The following is a 17148-nucleotide window of genomic DNA, read 5'->3' as shown; positions in this document are numbered from 1 at the left end:
GTACACTCTGGTTTCCAGCAGAAGGAGCGGTTGGTCGAGCCATTTTCAGCTAGTGGCCTAGTCCTATGTCTAGGTTCCTCAGTGCTTCAGCCACCGCCAGGCATAGGACTCTAGGGATCTATTCGCCCTGTCACGGTTGTATCTGAGCGAGAGACCTCCGTATGCCTTCCCCCATGCCGATTTTAGGCCGGCTATGGGGGAGAGTGGCAGACCTTTGGGGCAGGGTGATCCTGGTCTCCAGCCTGGTCATGGCTTCCATGGTATGCAGATCTCATGAGGCTCCTGGTTGGGGAGCCATTGTGATTCCCTCGGTGTTGAGGTCTTTCTGTTGGGGCCTAGTGGCCATGGAGGTTCCGTCCTCCCTTTCCTTTGTTCCTGCGGCCTGGCCCTGGAGAGGGCTCGGCTGAGGAAGAAAGGTTATTCGCGTTCAGTGGTGGCTTCCCTGCTTTGGGCTGGGAAGCGCTCTTCCTCATCGGCGTCTGCCAGAGTGTGTTTCTAAGTCTGGTGTGCTGAGAGGTTTTGGGTCGCCGTTGCATCCTCTCTGGGCCACTTTCTGTCTTTTTGGCAGGAGGGAAATTCATGGGACTAGTGCTGTAGGTCCAGTGGGGGTCCTGGCTTGCTTTCAGGGCTGCTTGCAGGAGTCTTCGTTAGCTGCTCCTTCTGGACTGAGTTCTTTTTCTGGTCCTTCGGGTTCTTCAGCACTCCCCGTTTGAGCCTGTTGATAGGTGGCCCTCATTCTGTGGCACCATGGCTTAGTTGGCTAAAGCACCTGTCTAGTTCTCTCTTTGTCCACAGTGTTCTTTGAGGTGTTTCTGTCAACCTGTTGCTTCTCGCAACTTAAGTCTCTTTCTCTCTTGGAAGGTCCCTTTATCCATTTTTCGGAAGCAGGGGTCTCACTTGGGGCAGTACCATGCTTCTTGCCTTAGTGTTTGTTGGTCTTTTTACATAGTCAGTGGTCTGGTTTTTGAAAGCTTCTGGTCTTAGCAGGGCATTCTTGCATTTCACGGTTCCCGATGTTTTTTGCCATTCGTTTGGTCCTATTGGGCTGTTTGATAAACAGCGGGGGGGGGGGGGGTGTCTCACGTTGCCCAAGGCTTTCTTTCTTTGCCCAGTGGGTGAGGGTGGCTGTGGTCTCAGCCTGTATCCTGGGAGGCACTTCTCAGGTTGAAGGCTCTCTCTCCTGGACGTCTTGGGCGGAGGCTTCGTTGTCTTCTCTGGTGGCTATCTGTAGGTCACCGGCATTCACTTCGCTGCATACCTTCAGTAAGTATGGTAGAATGGCTGGTGCCGCTCAGGCAGCAGCTACGTTTGGGGCATCGGTTCTGCGTATGGCAGATTCGGCTTCCCACCCTCAGGATAGCTTTTTAACATCCCACTTGTCCTGGAATAGTGGGAATGAACGTAATGGAAGGAGAAATTAGGTCTTACCTGATAATTTTCTTTCCATTAGTTCTTCACACTATTCCAGGAGCCCTCCCGTGATGCGACACCTTTGTTGGTGGCTCTATGTACTGTCTTTATATCCTGTTTTCCAGGGCCTTATCTTTGAATGGTTCTTGGGAATGGATATGTTGATTGCTGACCATGCTCCTGATTGGGTGTGTTTTCTTCCTTGCTTGAGGACGGATGCTGAGCTGCTAGCAGGGAACTATGTAGTGGTGCTCAGTTCTGTATTCTCTATCTCCACCTGCTGGTCGATGGACATAACTACCCACTTGTCCTGGAATAGTGTGAAGAACTAATGGAAAGAAAATTATCAGGTAAGACCTAATTTCTCCTTGTATGTGTGTACCTATATCTGTGTTGGCTTTCTGTGCATTTGTGATTGGGAAAAACGATGTGAAGGGAGGACAGTTTGAAAAGTGCAATTGCTTAATCAGTATTTTTCATTGAATCAATGTATATATGGTACATATTCTGCAACTGGTTTCCTATAGAAATGTACTTAGGCATTTATTCACTTTTCCAGCACTTCTGCAGCCCCTTTTTTTGTGTGGGTACATTTTGTGAGTAAACTAATTGGGGTACTTTGGAAAATTCAAAAGTGTAGGCATATTTCCAAACCCCTCATCAAAGAGTACCTCATCCTAGTGTAGCTAAAATTATCCATGTAGCATGATTTACGCACATACAGGGTTGGAAGATTTTTCAAAAGAGCTATTTAGTACTGTTATGCTTGAAGAAAAAAAACAGGTTTCATGAAAAAGGCTTTGCGTTCCTGGTTTTGAGAAAAGGGAGGGGAACCTGCACCTAATTAAGACGTGAATTGTATATTTTGCACGTCCTTCAAAGTGTTTCTCATGGCAGTGGTTTTAAAGGAGCCACTGGTTCTGTATTAGTGGCCCATTTTAACCACTCTGACTTACCCCATGGTTTAAAGGTAAAAGAAAAATGAAAGGCCCCCTGCTAATTCCTGCCCCTTTTAGGGCAAACTAAGGGTGCTTCCTTAGGTTTATCTCCACCAGCCCCAAACTTAACTCTGAGTAGCAAATCCTGTAGGGACCAGGAGTGATTCCCTCTTCTGCCCCCTACAGGACTTCCAATTATGGGATAAGCCTGGAATTTGGGGTGGGGCACTCTTTTTGCATCATGGGCAGAGACTACCTCCCCCCACCCAGCATCTTTTTAAATATGAGCCTTGAAGTGTGGTGGCAGGATTAAGCAGATTATTGGCCTAGCAGGGATTTGATATCTGTCTGAAGGGGAGGGGCTGCAACACGGGGCTTGTGGGCCCCTTTAACTGCAAACTGCTACTGCTTGAATTTTTTTTTTTTTCAGTTGCATTCCCAGAGCTGGGAAAGTGCATTGCAAATAATGTTTTGCCATATTGCTATGGAATGTAGATGAGCAAGAAATGACCCTAGATGGAGACAAGGCCCACATAGAGGGGCATAATCGAACGCCCATCTCCATGGGCGTCTATCTCCGAGAACGGGTATGTGAAGGGGTGGGACAAACCGTATTTTCGGAAAAAATGGGCATCCATCTTTTTTCCGATAATACGGTTTGTGCCAGCCAAATGCATCGGATTTGTGCGGATTTGAGGTGGGCGGTTTCGTTTTTCAGTGATAATGGAAACTGAAGGCATCCAGCTCAAAAACGAACAAATCCAAGGCATTGGGTCGTGGGAGGGGCCAGGATTCGTAGTGCACTGGTCCCCCTCACATGCCAAGACACCAACCGGGCACCCTAGGGGCACTTGTAACAAAAAAAAAAAAGTTAACTACCTCTGAAGTCCATAGCTCCCTTCCCTTGGGTGCTGAGCCCCCCCAAATCCCCCCCCAAAACCCACTGCCCACAACTCTACACCATTACCATATCACTTATGGCTGAAGGGGGGCATCTACATGTGGGTACAGTGGGTTTTGGGGGCGGTTTGGAGGGCTCCCATTTACCACCACAAGTGTAATAGGTAGGGGGGGGATGGGCCTGGGTCCACCTGGCTGAAGTCCACTGCACCCACTAACAACTGCTCCAGGGACCTGCATACTGCTGTGATGGAGCTGGGTATGACATTTGAGGCTGGCATACAGGCTGGAAAAAAAAGTTTTTAAAGTTATTTTTTTTGGGTGGGAGGGAGTTAGTGACCACTGGGGGAGTCAGGGGTGGTCATCCCCGATGCCCTCCGGTGGTTATCTGGTCATTTAGAGCACTTTTTTGGGACTTGTTCGTGAAAAAAACAAAAGGGTCCAAAAAAGTGACCCAAATTCGCTCTAAAAACGCCTTTCTTTTTTCGATTATCGGCCGAGGATGCCCATCTCTCCTGATTGTTCTGCATGTGGTTCGGCAAAGAAGAGAGTAAAGTTTCCATGTGATTTGACTCTTGATTGCTTCTTCATGGAATCTTCTCTGAGCACCATGTTATGTACTTTGTCAATGTTGTATTCCTATGTAGCTGGTTTATGTCTGTTTCTCTGTTTTTGCTCATCTCCAGGTGCTGCACTTTTACTGTGATACATGCTCTGTCCCTATTTGCCGGGAGTGCACCATGGGTCGCCACACTGGCCACAGCTTTATCTACCTCCAGGATGCTCTTCAGGACTCACGGGCCCTCACCATTGAACTCTTAGCAGATGCTCAGCAAGGGCGCCAGGCAATTCAGGTGATTTTTTTCCCCACAAATATTTGCATGCTGCAGTAACCATGGGACCAACCTCGAATGAGGAATCTTTCCCCAGAAAGTTTGTTGTCTTAAGTGTGAACTGCTTGAGACTCAACTGGTTATATAGTGAGCAGTGCTTCTCAATGTATTTATTTAGTTTCAAATTTTGTGGCACACTTAAATTGTTTTTAGAGTTTTATATTATTATTGATGATGGAAAAAAAAGACCTCAAAAGTCTGCACAGCAGCAAGAGTAATTTCTTTGTACCGCCACTTTATAAACTCCGATATTATCATGGGTCAAAAAATCTCCACTTATTTTAAGTAAATTTCTTAATTTTTTCATTTCTTTTTTCATTTTCAAAACATTTTTGTAACTAGAGTATAAATGAAGACACTTAGCTTGCAAATTGCCCAACGAGGCTCTCAATTTCACTCTATATAAGGCTTCTTCAGGGGCCGAAGTGCTTCTGAAACTAATCCATCAACTTTTGAAGCATAACGGTTAAGGATGGATTAGTTTCAGAAGCACTTCGGCCCCTGAAGAAGCCTTTTCCTTGTCATCAAGCAGATGAATCCATTACGAGCGAGTGGGTTGTGTCCATCAACCAGCAGGGGGAGATAGAGAGCACTGAAAAACCATAGTGCCTCATGGCCAGCTAACTCCATCCGCCTCTTCAGTATTCTCTATCTCCCCAGCAGGGTGGACGCAGCTTATTCAGCTCCTTCAGAAAATCTGCCTGGGGTGGCTCCTGTGCTGTTGCCAGTTGTAGCAGGGGAGTTGTGGCTGGTGGTGCCCACTTTGAAGGCACATAGGTATGCCCTTTCCCGGCCCCCGATGTGGATGTAGACACATAGGCTAGCCCTGTCCCTATCTTTGCCCACGCTGTGGAAGCAGGCACATAGGTTCGCCCTTTCACTGCCTTTCCCATGCTACTGATCCTCCGTCCGGAGTGGAAAAAAATTGCCTCTTGCACTGTTGCCCCCCCCCCCCCCCCCCCCCCCCCATGGTCGGGATGTGAGGAGTCTGAGGGGTCTGGCAGGCCCTCGTGGTCTGGAGAGCCAGAGGAAGGTGCGGGATTGCCATTGGATCCGGATGATCCTTCCGCAGTGAGGATTTTCCACCGCGATGAGCTGCCAGTGCTTATTTCTAATGCATTGCAGGCCCTCTCTATTGAAGATCCTGCGAGTGCTGAAGTCTCCTCTGCCAAGTACTAAGAAGCCTGCTCGAGCCTTTCCTTTGCATGACTCCATCCAAGAGCTTATTTCGGCTCAATGGGCTGACCCCGAGGGGCCTTTGAAAGTTGCCAGGGCTATGGGGCAATTATACCCTCTAAGTGAGGAGCATTTGGTGCGCCTAGCTGTGCCTAAAGTGGATGCCCTAGTCACGGCTGTGACAAAGAGAACTACCCTTCCAGTTGAAGGAGGAGTTGCCCTGAAGGACATGCAGGACCGACGCCTTGAATCAGCTATAAAGCGGTCCTTTGAGATTTCAGGCCTATCCTTACGGGCGTCTGGTTGCAGCTGTTACGCTGCCCGAGCCTGCCTCGCTTGGTTGCAACAGGCAGTGGAACAGCCCGGAGATGGAGCGGAGCCCCTTATGGAGGTGGCACTGTGGATGGAGTCGGCCTTGTCTTTCTTGGCTGATGCCCTTTATGATCGCGTCAGAGTTTCGGCTAAGCAGATGGCTGTAGCGGTAGCGGCTCGCCACCTGTTGTGGCTACGGCATTGGGCGGCTAACATGGCCTCTAAGCAAAGGTTGGTGAAGTTGCCCTTTCAAGGCCTGCTCCTATTTGGTGAGGAGCTGGAGAACATTGTTAAAGGCCTGGGGGATGCTAAACCCTAGCGCTTACCCAAGGAAAGGCCACGGCCTTCCTCCAAGGGTCAGGCGGTTCCCTCCTCTTACAGACCTCGCTTCTGTGAAGCTCGAAGGTACTGCCCGGGGCGTTCTGCTGGATTTACTTCTCGTGCCCGTTTTCAGCAGAGGAACTCCTTTCGCTCGGCCAAACGTTCCAAAGCAGCTGGCTCAAGGCCTGGAGTTCAAGGGGGACCCTCTCAATGATGGTGCGCCAGCCCTCTCCTCGCTCCCTGTTATAGGAGAACAACTTTCCTTCTTTCACGAGGAGTGGGCCAAGATTTCCTCAGATCAGTGGGTTTTGGATCTGATCAGAGATGGCTACAGAATAGAATTCAATGCCCCGGTGAGAGACGTGTTTGTGGAGTTCCGATGCGGTTCTGCCGCCAAAAGGGCGGCGGTAGAGGAGACCTTGCAAGGCTTGATTCACATAGGGGCGGTGTCACCAGTGCCTCCCGCCGAACACGGTTCTGGCTGTTACTCCATTTACTTTGTGGTGCTGCAAAGAGGAGGGTCTTTTCGGCCCATCCTAGACTTAAAAGAAGTCAAGTCCCTGAGAGTGCGGCATTTTCACATGGAAACCCTGCGCTCCGTCATTGCAGCGGTACAGCCAGGAGAGTTTCTCATGTCTCTGGACCTGAAAGAAGCTTACTTGCACATTCCTATTTGGCCCCCCGCACCAGAGGTTTCTGCGGTTTGCGGTGATGGGAAAACATTTCCAGTTTCAGGCCTTGCCTTTTGGCCTTGACACAGCTCCCCGAACCTTCTCAAAGGTTATGGTGGTAGTAGCTGCTTTTCTCAGGCGAGAGGGTATCCGGGTTCACCCGTAGCTAGACGACTGGCTCATCAGAGCGGACTCGGCAGTGGAAAGTCATCAGATAACAGCCAGAGTGGTCTCAGTACTTCAATCTCTGGGCTGGGTCGTCAGTTTGGCCAAATGTCACCTGACCCCCTCTCAATCTGTAGAATATTTGGGGGTCCGGTTCGACAAAGCCACGGGGTATGTGTTCCTACCCGAGCAAAGGCGATGCAAGCTTCAGAACCAGGTCCGTCTGCTCCTGAGGATGCCTCGCCCACGAGCTTGGGACACAGTCCAGCTGTTGGGGTCGATGACGGCCACTTTGGAAGTGGTGCCATGGGCGAGAGCGCACCTGAGACCTCTGCATTGTTCTCTGCTTCAACGATGGTCTCCAATATCTCAGGATTATCAGTGCAGACTCACGTGGCTCCCTGCGGCCCGGCTCAGTATGGAGTGGTGGCTCTCGGCATTCTACGGTGAGGAGTGCCGCTAGCGCTCCCCGATTGGTGCCTGGTGGTAACAGATGCCAGCCTGAAGGGCTGGGGTGCACATTGCCGGGGACGGCATGCCCAGGGTCTCTGGACACCCGAGGAGTCGGAGTGGTCCATCAATCGCTTGGAGTTGAAAGCGATATTCCAGGCGCTTCTGGCCTTTCAATTGACCCTGGAAGGATTGGCTGTCAGAGTTCTGTTGGACAACACGACAGCAGTGGCCTACATAAATCGACAAGGCGGCACTCAGTGCAGAGCACTGGCCGCGCAGGCCGAACAGATTTGCCACTGGGCCGAGCTGCATCTTCAGTTTCTGTTGGCAGCTCACATTGCAGGTCAGAGCAACGTGCAAGCCGATTATCTAAGCAGGCATCAGATCGATCCAGCAGAATGGGAACTAGCAGACGAAGTATTCCTGCAGATATGTACCAAATGGGGCAAGCCTGTGATGGATCTTATGGCGACAAGTTCAAATGCCAAAGTCCCATGCTTTTACAGCAGACGGAGAGATCCTCGCTCGGCGGGGTTGGATGCCTTGGCTCAACCCTGGCCTCAGGGCCTCCTGTATGTGTTCCCTCTGTGGCCCTTGATAGGGCGAGTACTTCTGCGGATTCGGCTACATCAAGGAGAGGTGGTTCTCATCGCCCCGGATTGACCCAGGAGGCTGTGGTATGCGGACCTCCAGTGGATGCTGGTGGAGGCTCCCCAGCCGTTACCTCTGGTACCGAATCTGTTGTCACAGGGACCGGTAACCATGGAGGACGCCTGCCGCTTTGGTCTTATTGCATGGCAATTGAGAGGGCACAATTGAGAGACAAGGGTTATTCCAGTAAAGTCATTTCCACTCTCCTACAGGCCCGCAAGCGTTCCACTTCCGTGGCTTATGACAGGATTTGGCGCCAGTTTGAGGCTTGGTGTGCTGCTAAAGCGATTACATCTATGCGGGCTTCTTGCCGATACTTGACTTTTTGCAGGATGGTTTACAAAAAGGCCTTGCCTATAATTCCCTGCGTGTTCAAGTGGCAGCCTTAGCATGTTTTCGAGGGAAGGTCGCTGGCCTCTCTCTGGCTGCTTGTCCAGATGTGGCACGGTTTCTCAGAGGGGTGCTTTGGCTCCATGCCTGGCCTGGAACCTGGGGTTAGTTTTAAAGGCCCTTTAGTGTTCGCCCTTCGAGCCGCTTAGGCGAGCTTCGGAGAAGGATGTGACCCTAAAGACAGTCTTTTTGGTGACCATTGCATCGGCGAGACGGGTGTCTGAGCTGCAGGCGCTGTCCTGTCGAGACCCATTTCTGCAATTCTCAAAGTCCGTAGTTATGGTACGTACTGTGCCGTCCTTCATGCCTAAGGTGGTTTCAGCGTTTCACCTAAACCAGCCTATTTTCCTGCCCTCCTTTTCTAAAGAGGAGTTTCCAGAATCCTTTGGGCAATTGCACCTCCTAGATGTGCGAAGGGCTCTGTTGCAGTATCTGCACATGTCAAATGCCTTTCGGACCTTTGATCATCTTTTTGTTCTGTTATCAGGTCCGCGCAGATGGTCTCCAGAGTCTAAAGCCACTATAGCCCGTTGCCTCAAGGAAGCTATTTTTTCAGCATATCTGCTGGCTGGTCGGCCTCCACCTGAAGCCTTTAAGGCACATTCCACAAGAGCGATTTCCACGGTTTCTTAGAGGGGTGCTTCAGCTCCGTCCTCCCATGCGGTCTCCGTGTCCGGCCTGGAACTGGGGGTTAGTTTTAAAGGCCCTTCAGTGTTCACCCTTCGAGCTGCTTAGGCGAGCTTCGGAGAAGGATGTGACCTTAAAGACGGTCTTTTTGGTGGCTGTGACATCGGCGAGACGGGTATCTGAGCTCCAGGCGCTGTCCTGTCGAGACCCATTTCTGCAATTCTCAGAGTCCGGAGTAATGGTACGTGTACGGTGCCTTCCTTCATGCCTAAGGTGGTTTCAGCGTTTCACCTAAACCAGCCTATTTTCCTGCCCTCCTTTTCTAAAGAGGAGTTTCCAGAAGCCTATGGGCAGTTGCACCTTCTGGATGTGCGAAGGGCTCTGTTGCTATATCTGCGCATGTCAAATGCCTTCAGGACCTCTGACCATCTTTTTGTTCTTTTGTCAGGTTCGCGCAGAGGGTCTCCAGCGTCTAAGGCCACTATAGCCCATTGGCTCAAAGAAGCTATCTTTTCAGCATATCTGCTATCTGGCCGGCCTCCGCCTGAAGCCTTTAAGGCACATTCCACAAGAGCGTTTTCCTCTTCTTGGGCGGAAACTGGAGCACTCTCTCTTCAAGAGATATGTAGTGCAGCTACTTGGGCTTCTAAGCTCTCGTTCGCCCAACATTACAGGCTGGATGTGGCTGCCAGGAGGGACGCGCATTTTGGAGCACAAGTGCTGGTGCGTGGTATGGCTTGTTCCCACCCTGTCTAGGGATTGCTTTGATACATCCCACTCGTAATGGATTCATCTGCTTGATGACAAGGAAGGGAAAATTAGGTTCTTACCTTGGTAATTTTCTTTCCTTTAGTCATAGCAGATGAATCCATGAGCCCTCCCTCAGTGATTCATGTTATTTTTATGTTCAGTTTTTCCTGTAGATATGTTCCCTCATTGGGAGAAGTTGGAAAACAGTCTTCAGGATTTCTGTTCAGTTACAGGAGGATGAGTCCATTCCCTCCAGGAAGATGAGTCCATTCCCTCCTTTGACTTATAGCTCCAGTTTTGGGGCGTTCATCCGCTGTGAGGAAAGTTCATGTTATTATGCTTTGCGGTGTAACACTGCTTTGGAAGCTTCAAATACTGAAGAGGCAGATGGAGCTAGCTGGCCATGAGGCACTATGGTTTTTCAGTGCTCTCTATCTCCCCCTGCTGGTTGATGGACACAACCCACTCGTAATGGATTCATCTGTTATGACTAAAGGAAAGAAAATTACCAAGGTAAGATCCTAATTTCCCCCTTTACCACGTTAGAAATCTGACTCTGAAAGAACAATTGAAAATCGATGATCACCCCCAACTACATGAAAGAAAGATTCACATGATGTCATTGATAAATGTCTGTGCATAATAGTTAACATTTAAAAATAAAACCACATGCAACTAAATCACTTCATGGATGCATATGCAACACTTCTCCTGGTCCTGGTACAATCTCTTTGCAAAGTATTGGTTTAGCTGCTACCTCATGACTGATGCACTCGAATGGACATAAATTTTCATGGTGATCGGCACACTATCCCATGTTTGTGCACATTTTTGCATGCATATTATTTGATTACAATTGTGCTTACTGCATTAGGCAATAATATTTTTTATTTTACACATTTATATTAGGAAACAATGCACTGGATGTTTATCTACTCCTAGCTGAGATAATATTTAATCATCTCTCTGACCTCATGTGAAACTTTCTTTAAATTAATCACCTTCTTTTCTAACTCCTCTTAACTCTCTTACCTATCTGTATGTTACATCTTTGCTTATATTCTACACTGTCTATTAAAATGTTTTATTTATATATTGTGTTGACGCTGTAAGTAGTATACAATGGGGCTCATTTCCAAAGGTTACTGTCAGGCTCATTTTCGAAAGAGATTGAAGTCCAAAAAGTGACATAAGTCGGCACTTGGACGTCCATCTCACAGAAACGTCCAAATCTGTATAATCGAAACCGTATTTTGGACGTCTTTCTCGGAAGGACATCCAAATCTCAAGGGGGCTTATCGGAGGCATGTTCAAGGCGAGACTTGGGCGTTCCTAAGACTTGGACACCTTTGAGCCATAATGGAACAAAGCAAAAACGTCCAGCACTAAAACTTGGACGTTTTGAGCTGGACCTGTTTTTATTATGAATAAGGCACAAAAAGGTGCCCCAAATGACCTGATGACCACTGGAGGGAATCAGGGATGACCTCCCCTTACTCCCCCAGTGGTCACTAACCTCCTCCCACCCCCAAAAAGTGTGGTGAAGAACATTACTTGCCAGCCTCAGATGTCATATTCAGGTCCATGACAGCAGTATACAGGTCCCTGGAGTATTTAATGCACTTCAGACAGGTGGACCCGGTCCCATCCCCCCACTACCTGTTACACTTGTGCAGGAAACTGTGAGCCCTCCAAAACCCACCAGAACCCCTCTGTACCCACGTATAGGTGTCCCCTTCACCTGTAAGGGCTATGGTAGTGGTGTACAGTTGGGGGTAGTGGGTTTTGGGGGGCTCAGCACACAAGGTGTGTACCTGGGAGCATTTTATGAAGTTCAGTGCAGTGCCCCCCTAGGGTGCCCAATTACTGTCCTGGCATGTCATGGGGACCAGTCTACTAAAAATGCTGGCTCCTCCCACGTCCAAATGGCTTGATTTGGACGTTTTAGACTTGGATGTCTTTGTTTTGAAAATGGCCGAAAATCAAAGACGTCCAAATCCAAGGACATCCATGATATTTTTGAACACAAAAGATGGATGTCCATCTTTTTTGAAAATGACCTTCTCCCCGCCTTGGAATTTGGACATCTTTGTAAAACGTCCAAATTCCGAGTTAGACGTTTCTCTTGAAAATGCCCCTTAATGTAACTTTGTAAGTCTAAGTGCTTTGAAAATACACCTCTATGCCACATTTTGTATTGTTATTTGAATATTTTTACTGCTGTAATTGTCTATTGCTTATGTTTGATTTATTCTTCCTGTATATCGCCTTGAGTGAATTATTTCAAAAAGGCGGTAAATAAATCCTAATAAATATATAAATGTCACAGCACAGCTCTAAAGCATGGCTTATTACATTGTCCCCAGAGTGAGCAAAATTAAAAAGTCATTGTAGGGTTTCAAATTATCAAAATTTGAGATGCTTACTATAGGAACAGATAACTCAGCCGACTCAAGTGTAATGAGTCTGGCTTTTGGGAAATTTGAGAGAGTTTTAGCACTCAATTGACAGAGTAGCTGATCTCTCTAAAATATTCCTGTGTTGTGAAGTGAGACTAATTTCTTTTAGCAAGAAATAAAGCTTGTGTCTAAGTTTAGACACATGGATTTCTTACATTTGAATTACAGTTTATTACATGTTTTTGTTTTATTATTTTTTTTTTTTTTGTAAATGGAGCAAGTTATTTCTAGTTTGCAATATGTGGTTAAGTAGAGTTCACTATTCTGTGGAGGGTGGAAGTGGGAAAACAACCCTGTATGATTTAAAAAAAAAAAAATCCCACTGAAAACTCTGAAGCATGGGGCAACATGAATGAAATGTGAGGGTAAAGGGTTGTAAAAAGGAGGGGCTATTCATTTCATTCCTGCTCCTTTTGCAGCAGCTTCTTTTCTTTTCTTTTTTTTTTAAATTGAAAAGGATGCTATAAATGAGGCAGTTTAGTCTGGTTTCTCTCCTACTGAATGTGAACCAGCAGCCCCCCTGGCTTTGCTGTTGAAGGGTTTAAGTGTTAGGCTCTACATCAGGGAACTGATCTTTAGCAGAGCCTGGAAGATGTGATTCTGTTATCTACTGGCATTAAAGGCCCCAGGCTTGGTAGTAGGAAAGGTAGACCATTAGGGCAAGGCCTTTTTTGTCCTATTGAAATGAATTCAATGAGTGCTGTTGGCAAGTCAGTTGGGAGCATCCAGCAGGGGAGTGGGGCGGGTGAGGCCTGACATTTCACTCTAACCTCTGAATGGAATCTGGAAAGACCAATAGCCCAAAGTGTTGACAGCATTTTCAGACTGCCCCTGTAGGGGCCCCACTGCTATTGCCTTACCCTTTCTCCTCTGGACTCTTATATAGGAGGAGAGCAGTTTCTGTCTTGAAGTATTTGATCTGGAATCAGCTTGTTGCATCAGTTTGTGCATTCAAGTGGACTAATAAGGTGACCACACTACTTTATCTCTGCCCATTCCTTGTTAATAGAAGCAGGAAGATGATTTTACTTTTTGGGTTGGGATTAAGAAGCAGGAGGAAGGGAAACATTGAGGTAATAACACATTTTGTGCTTATGATTTCAGGAGGAGTGGGGGTTCTCTTTCTTGTACAACTTAATCCATAACCATTTCATTAAAAAAGGGTAGATCCCTGGATGTGTGTGTTTATGATCGTAGCTGTAGTTGTGAGAGATCTCATGATCAGCTGACCACAAACTGAAAGGGCAATGTTCACTGCTCCATTCCACCACAGGGGAAGGCTGTTTTCAAAACTCTTTTCGTAGGTAAAACTGTGAAAGTGTGCTATTTTATATATGTGCTCTTGGAGAGATGTAAAAGTACCAGCACATATAGTTTAATCTGTGTATTGCCAGTTGAGGTACCAGGAGTAGCTAGAGGCACATAGTTCTGCATTTTCAGAAGTTTGCTTTGGTCAGGAAAAAGTACCCACAGGCAAAAAGGAGGGGCAGCTGTATACAGGCGGTTTTCAGAGTGAAAGTGTGTATTTTTTATTTTTTTATTTTGTTACATTTGTACCCCGCGCTTTCCCACTCATGGCAGGCTCAATGCGGCTTACATGGGGCAATGGAGGGTAAAGTGACTTGCCCAGAGTCACAAGGAAGTGCCTGTGCCTGAAGTGGGAATCGAACTCAGTTCCTCAGGACCAAAGTCCACCACCCTAACCACTAGGCCACTCCTCCACCTTACACTTTGAAAACTGGTGAAAAGTGTTGGTGGACTCGAGGCTGGGTTAGTTATTGGAAAACCAGGCATGTGTCTATGACCTAGAGTTTTGGGGGTTGAAGTTCCTGTCAAATATACCGTAATCCAAACCTCCTCTAGCCCTGTGCAGGAAAAAGATGCCACCAGTCATGGCTGTTCCTTTATCCCATTTGTAAACATAGGAAATGATGGCAGATAAAGACATACGTTCTAGTCTGCTCATCCACACCAGTGATTAAGCTCTACTATCCCTTCCTTGGCATCTGAGATTCACTGTGCTTGTCCTTGTCTCCACCACTTGGGAGACTGTTCTACATATCCACCACCCTTTCAGCAAAGAAAAAAAGTTCTTAGATTTGTCAACCTCCCTTTCATCCTCATCCTATGATAGCTTCGTTTCAATTGAGAGGTTTCCTCCTGTGCATGTATATATAGCTATGCTGCACTACACGCAGTCTGGTAGCGTGGCCTCAGCCCTATGAAGCTAAGCTCCTGATCCCCAATTTAGCCAAGCCCCTCCCACAATGCAAGGCTCACACAGATCCCTGGACACTCCCAAAAACCACACCTCAACCCTTTTTCCATCCTGCCTGATTATGCTACCACCACCCCCACTTACCCCAATAATCCCTAGTAGGTAATGTATAGGGCAGGAGTGGTTCCAAGTTCAAAATGGCAGAAGCCTTGTAGTACTACCAGTTGTCAGTCTACTATATAAGAACAATTAGAAGGTTGAAGCCTTTGACGATGGGCAGCCCTCATTTCTTAAATCTGTACAGCTTAAGCCTTCTGTTTGCAGTTGTTAAAACACTTGGCAGCTTAATTGCATTAATCTTATTCTTAGATGCATTTCATGTGAATTGAGAATGCATATTGCTAAGCTTTTTGTGTATTTGCACAGAGTGAAATAAAACAAATCGCCTCAAAATTTTCACAAAAAGTTCAATTTATTCATCACTAAAATTTTAAATAAATTAAATAAAAGCCAGACATGGCCATGTTTAGCCCTCACAAATGTCTGTCAGGGTCTTCAAATCGCAACTATTAAAACATATAAAAGAGCATATAAGTATAAATTATAAAATAAGTATCTAAAATATACACAGACCACATAGTGTAAACATAACCATCCATACATATATATTCATATTCAGATCAATTCTTGTATACTGCTAATATCCCCTTTCCAGAGTTCAGTGCAGTTTACATTCTAGGTGAGACAAAAGCAAATAGTGCTAGTGTGAGGTTTGAGAAACATTAGAGACCATTGGATTAATGCATGAGACTTAATGAAATATTAAGGAAAGGATAATGGATGATGTTAGAAGGTAGAAGTCATGATGGATTGTTATGAAGCAGTCTTTGGGAAGGTTTTTAAGCTCTTCCTGAAGTTGAGGTAGCTGTTTTTCTGTTCTGATGGGAATAGGTAGAGAGTTCCATATTTTGATTTCAAGAACGGGGAATAGAGAGCTGAAAATCTTCTGATTTCTAATTGTCTTTTGGAGCGGTGATCTAGCATCAGTTGTTGTTTCAGTCTTAGACTGGAGCAGACATGCGAATCAGTCTTAGTCAGAAGTGAGGCCCTGCAGGATTTGAAAAACTAAACAAGCATTTTTGAATCTGAGTCTTTCTGCTATGGGAAGCCAGTGCAGTTTAGATGCGTTGAAACATTAGTATATCTATTCAATCTGTATATTAGTCTAGCAACTGTTTTCTGTATGATTATTATTATTATTATTTATTGCATTTGTATCCCACATTTTCCCACCTTTTTGCGGGCTCAGTGTGGCTTACAATAAGTTGTGAGTAATAGAAATACAAATTGTTACAACTCTGTTATAGATTACATTGTGAGGAGTTATGTGAGACAAAGTCAAAGTAACATTAAGGAATATAACAATGGAAAGAGCTGTGAAACATTGGAAGGAAACAGCGGGAACTAAAAGGGGCAGTATATAATAGCAGGAAGGCATTTGGTATACATTTTCTGTGAGTAAAGGTATGAGTGTGGTGAGATTATGGGGGATGAGAATTCAGAATGGCTGTGTTGATGCATTACTGAACAGTGAGTGTGGGCTTTATGTATTTTGGTTCTTTCCGTAAATTTTCTCAAAAAGATGGGTCTTCAATAGTTTGCGGAAGGTGGCTTGTTCGTAGATCATTTTCAGGTTGCGAGGCAGTGAATTCCAGAACTGCGTGCTCATGTAAGAAAAGGTTGAAGCGTGCAGCGCCTTGTATTTCAAGCCCTTGCAATTAGGGAAGTGGAGGTTGAGGAAAGTTCGGGATGATCTTTTAGCATTTCTGGGTGGTAAGTCTATTAAGTCAGACATGTAGGCTGGGGCTTCACCGTGGATGATTTTGTGGACTAATGTGCATGCTTTAAATGTAATGCATTCCTTGAGTGGGAGCCAGTGTAGCTTCTCTCGTAAGGGTTTTGCACTTTCATATTTTGGTTTTCCAAAGATGAGTCTGGCTGCTGTGTTCTGGGCTGTTTGGAGTTTCCTCAGTATTTGCTCTTTGCAACCAACGTATAATGAGTTGCAGTAATCCAGATGGCTGAGTACGAGGGATTGCACTAGGCTGCGAAAGACAGATCTTAGGAAGAATGGTCTTATTCTTTTCAGTTTCCACATGCAGTAGAACATCTTTTTGGTTGTGTTGTTTGCGTGAGTTTCGAGTGTTAGGTGGCGGTCGATAGTGACTCCAAGGATTTTTAACGTTTCTGAGATTGGAAGGTTTAGTTTCGGTGTGTTTATAGCGGTGAATTCGTTCGTGTTGTACTGGGAAGTGAGTATCAGGCATTGAGTTTTTTCTGCATTTAGTTTCAAGCGAAATGCATCTGCCCAGGTGTTCATGATGTGTAGACTTTGGTTGATTTCATTGGAAATTTCTTTGATGTCTTGTTTGAAAGGGATCTATATTGTTACATCACCGGCGTATATATATGGGTTGAGGTTATTATTTGATAGGAGTTTTGCCAAGGGGATCATCATAAGGTTGAAAATGGTTGGTGAGAGGGGTGATCCTTGTGGTACTCCACATTCAGGTGTCCATGCAGCAGACGTGGTTGAATTTGATGTGACTTGATATGACCGCTGGCTTTTTCTGACATTGACACTTAATTCCAAGAAATAGAAAGTTACAGTAATCCAAGTGAGGTAGGACTAACATTTGGACCAGTAATCGAAGGCTTTTTGATCGAAGAATGATCCGACTAGACGTGGCTGTCTCATTTTGAATAGTGTTTCCTTCCATAGTTGGTTAATATGGGAAGTGAAAGTGAGTGAAG

The 17148-nt window shown here is 46.3% G+C and overlaps 1 protein-coding gene across 1 annotated transcript in view; it reads left to right on the top strand.

Moving 5' to 3' along the window:
• Window positions 1-17148, top strand: part of TRIM71 (tripartite motif containing 71) — a 146998-nt gene that overhangs the window by 116768 nt on the left and 13082 nt on the right. Inside the window, exon 2 of the mRNA XM_030190024.1 lies at window positions 3935-4102. Coding sequence (XP_030045884.1) covers window positions 3935-4102 — 168 coding nt within the window. The remainder of the gene's footprint in view (window positions 1-3934; window positions 4103-17148) is intronic.

This window comes from Microcaecilia unicolor, chromosome 1 (genome assembly GCF_901765095.1).
Source record: "Microcaecilia unicolor chromosome 1, aMicUni1.1, whole genome shotgun sequence".
Lineage (NCBI taxonomy): Eukaryota > Metazoa > Chordata > Amphibia > Gymnophiona > Siphonopidae > Microcaecilia > Microcaecilia unicolor.
Note: the sequence above shows the minus strand (reverse complement) of the source record. Positions and strands in the feature narration are given on the sequence as shown.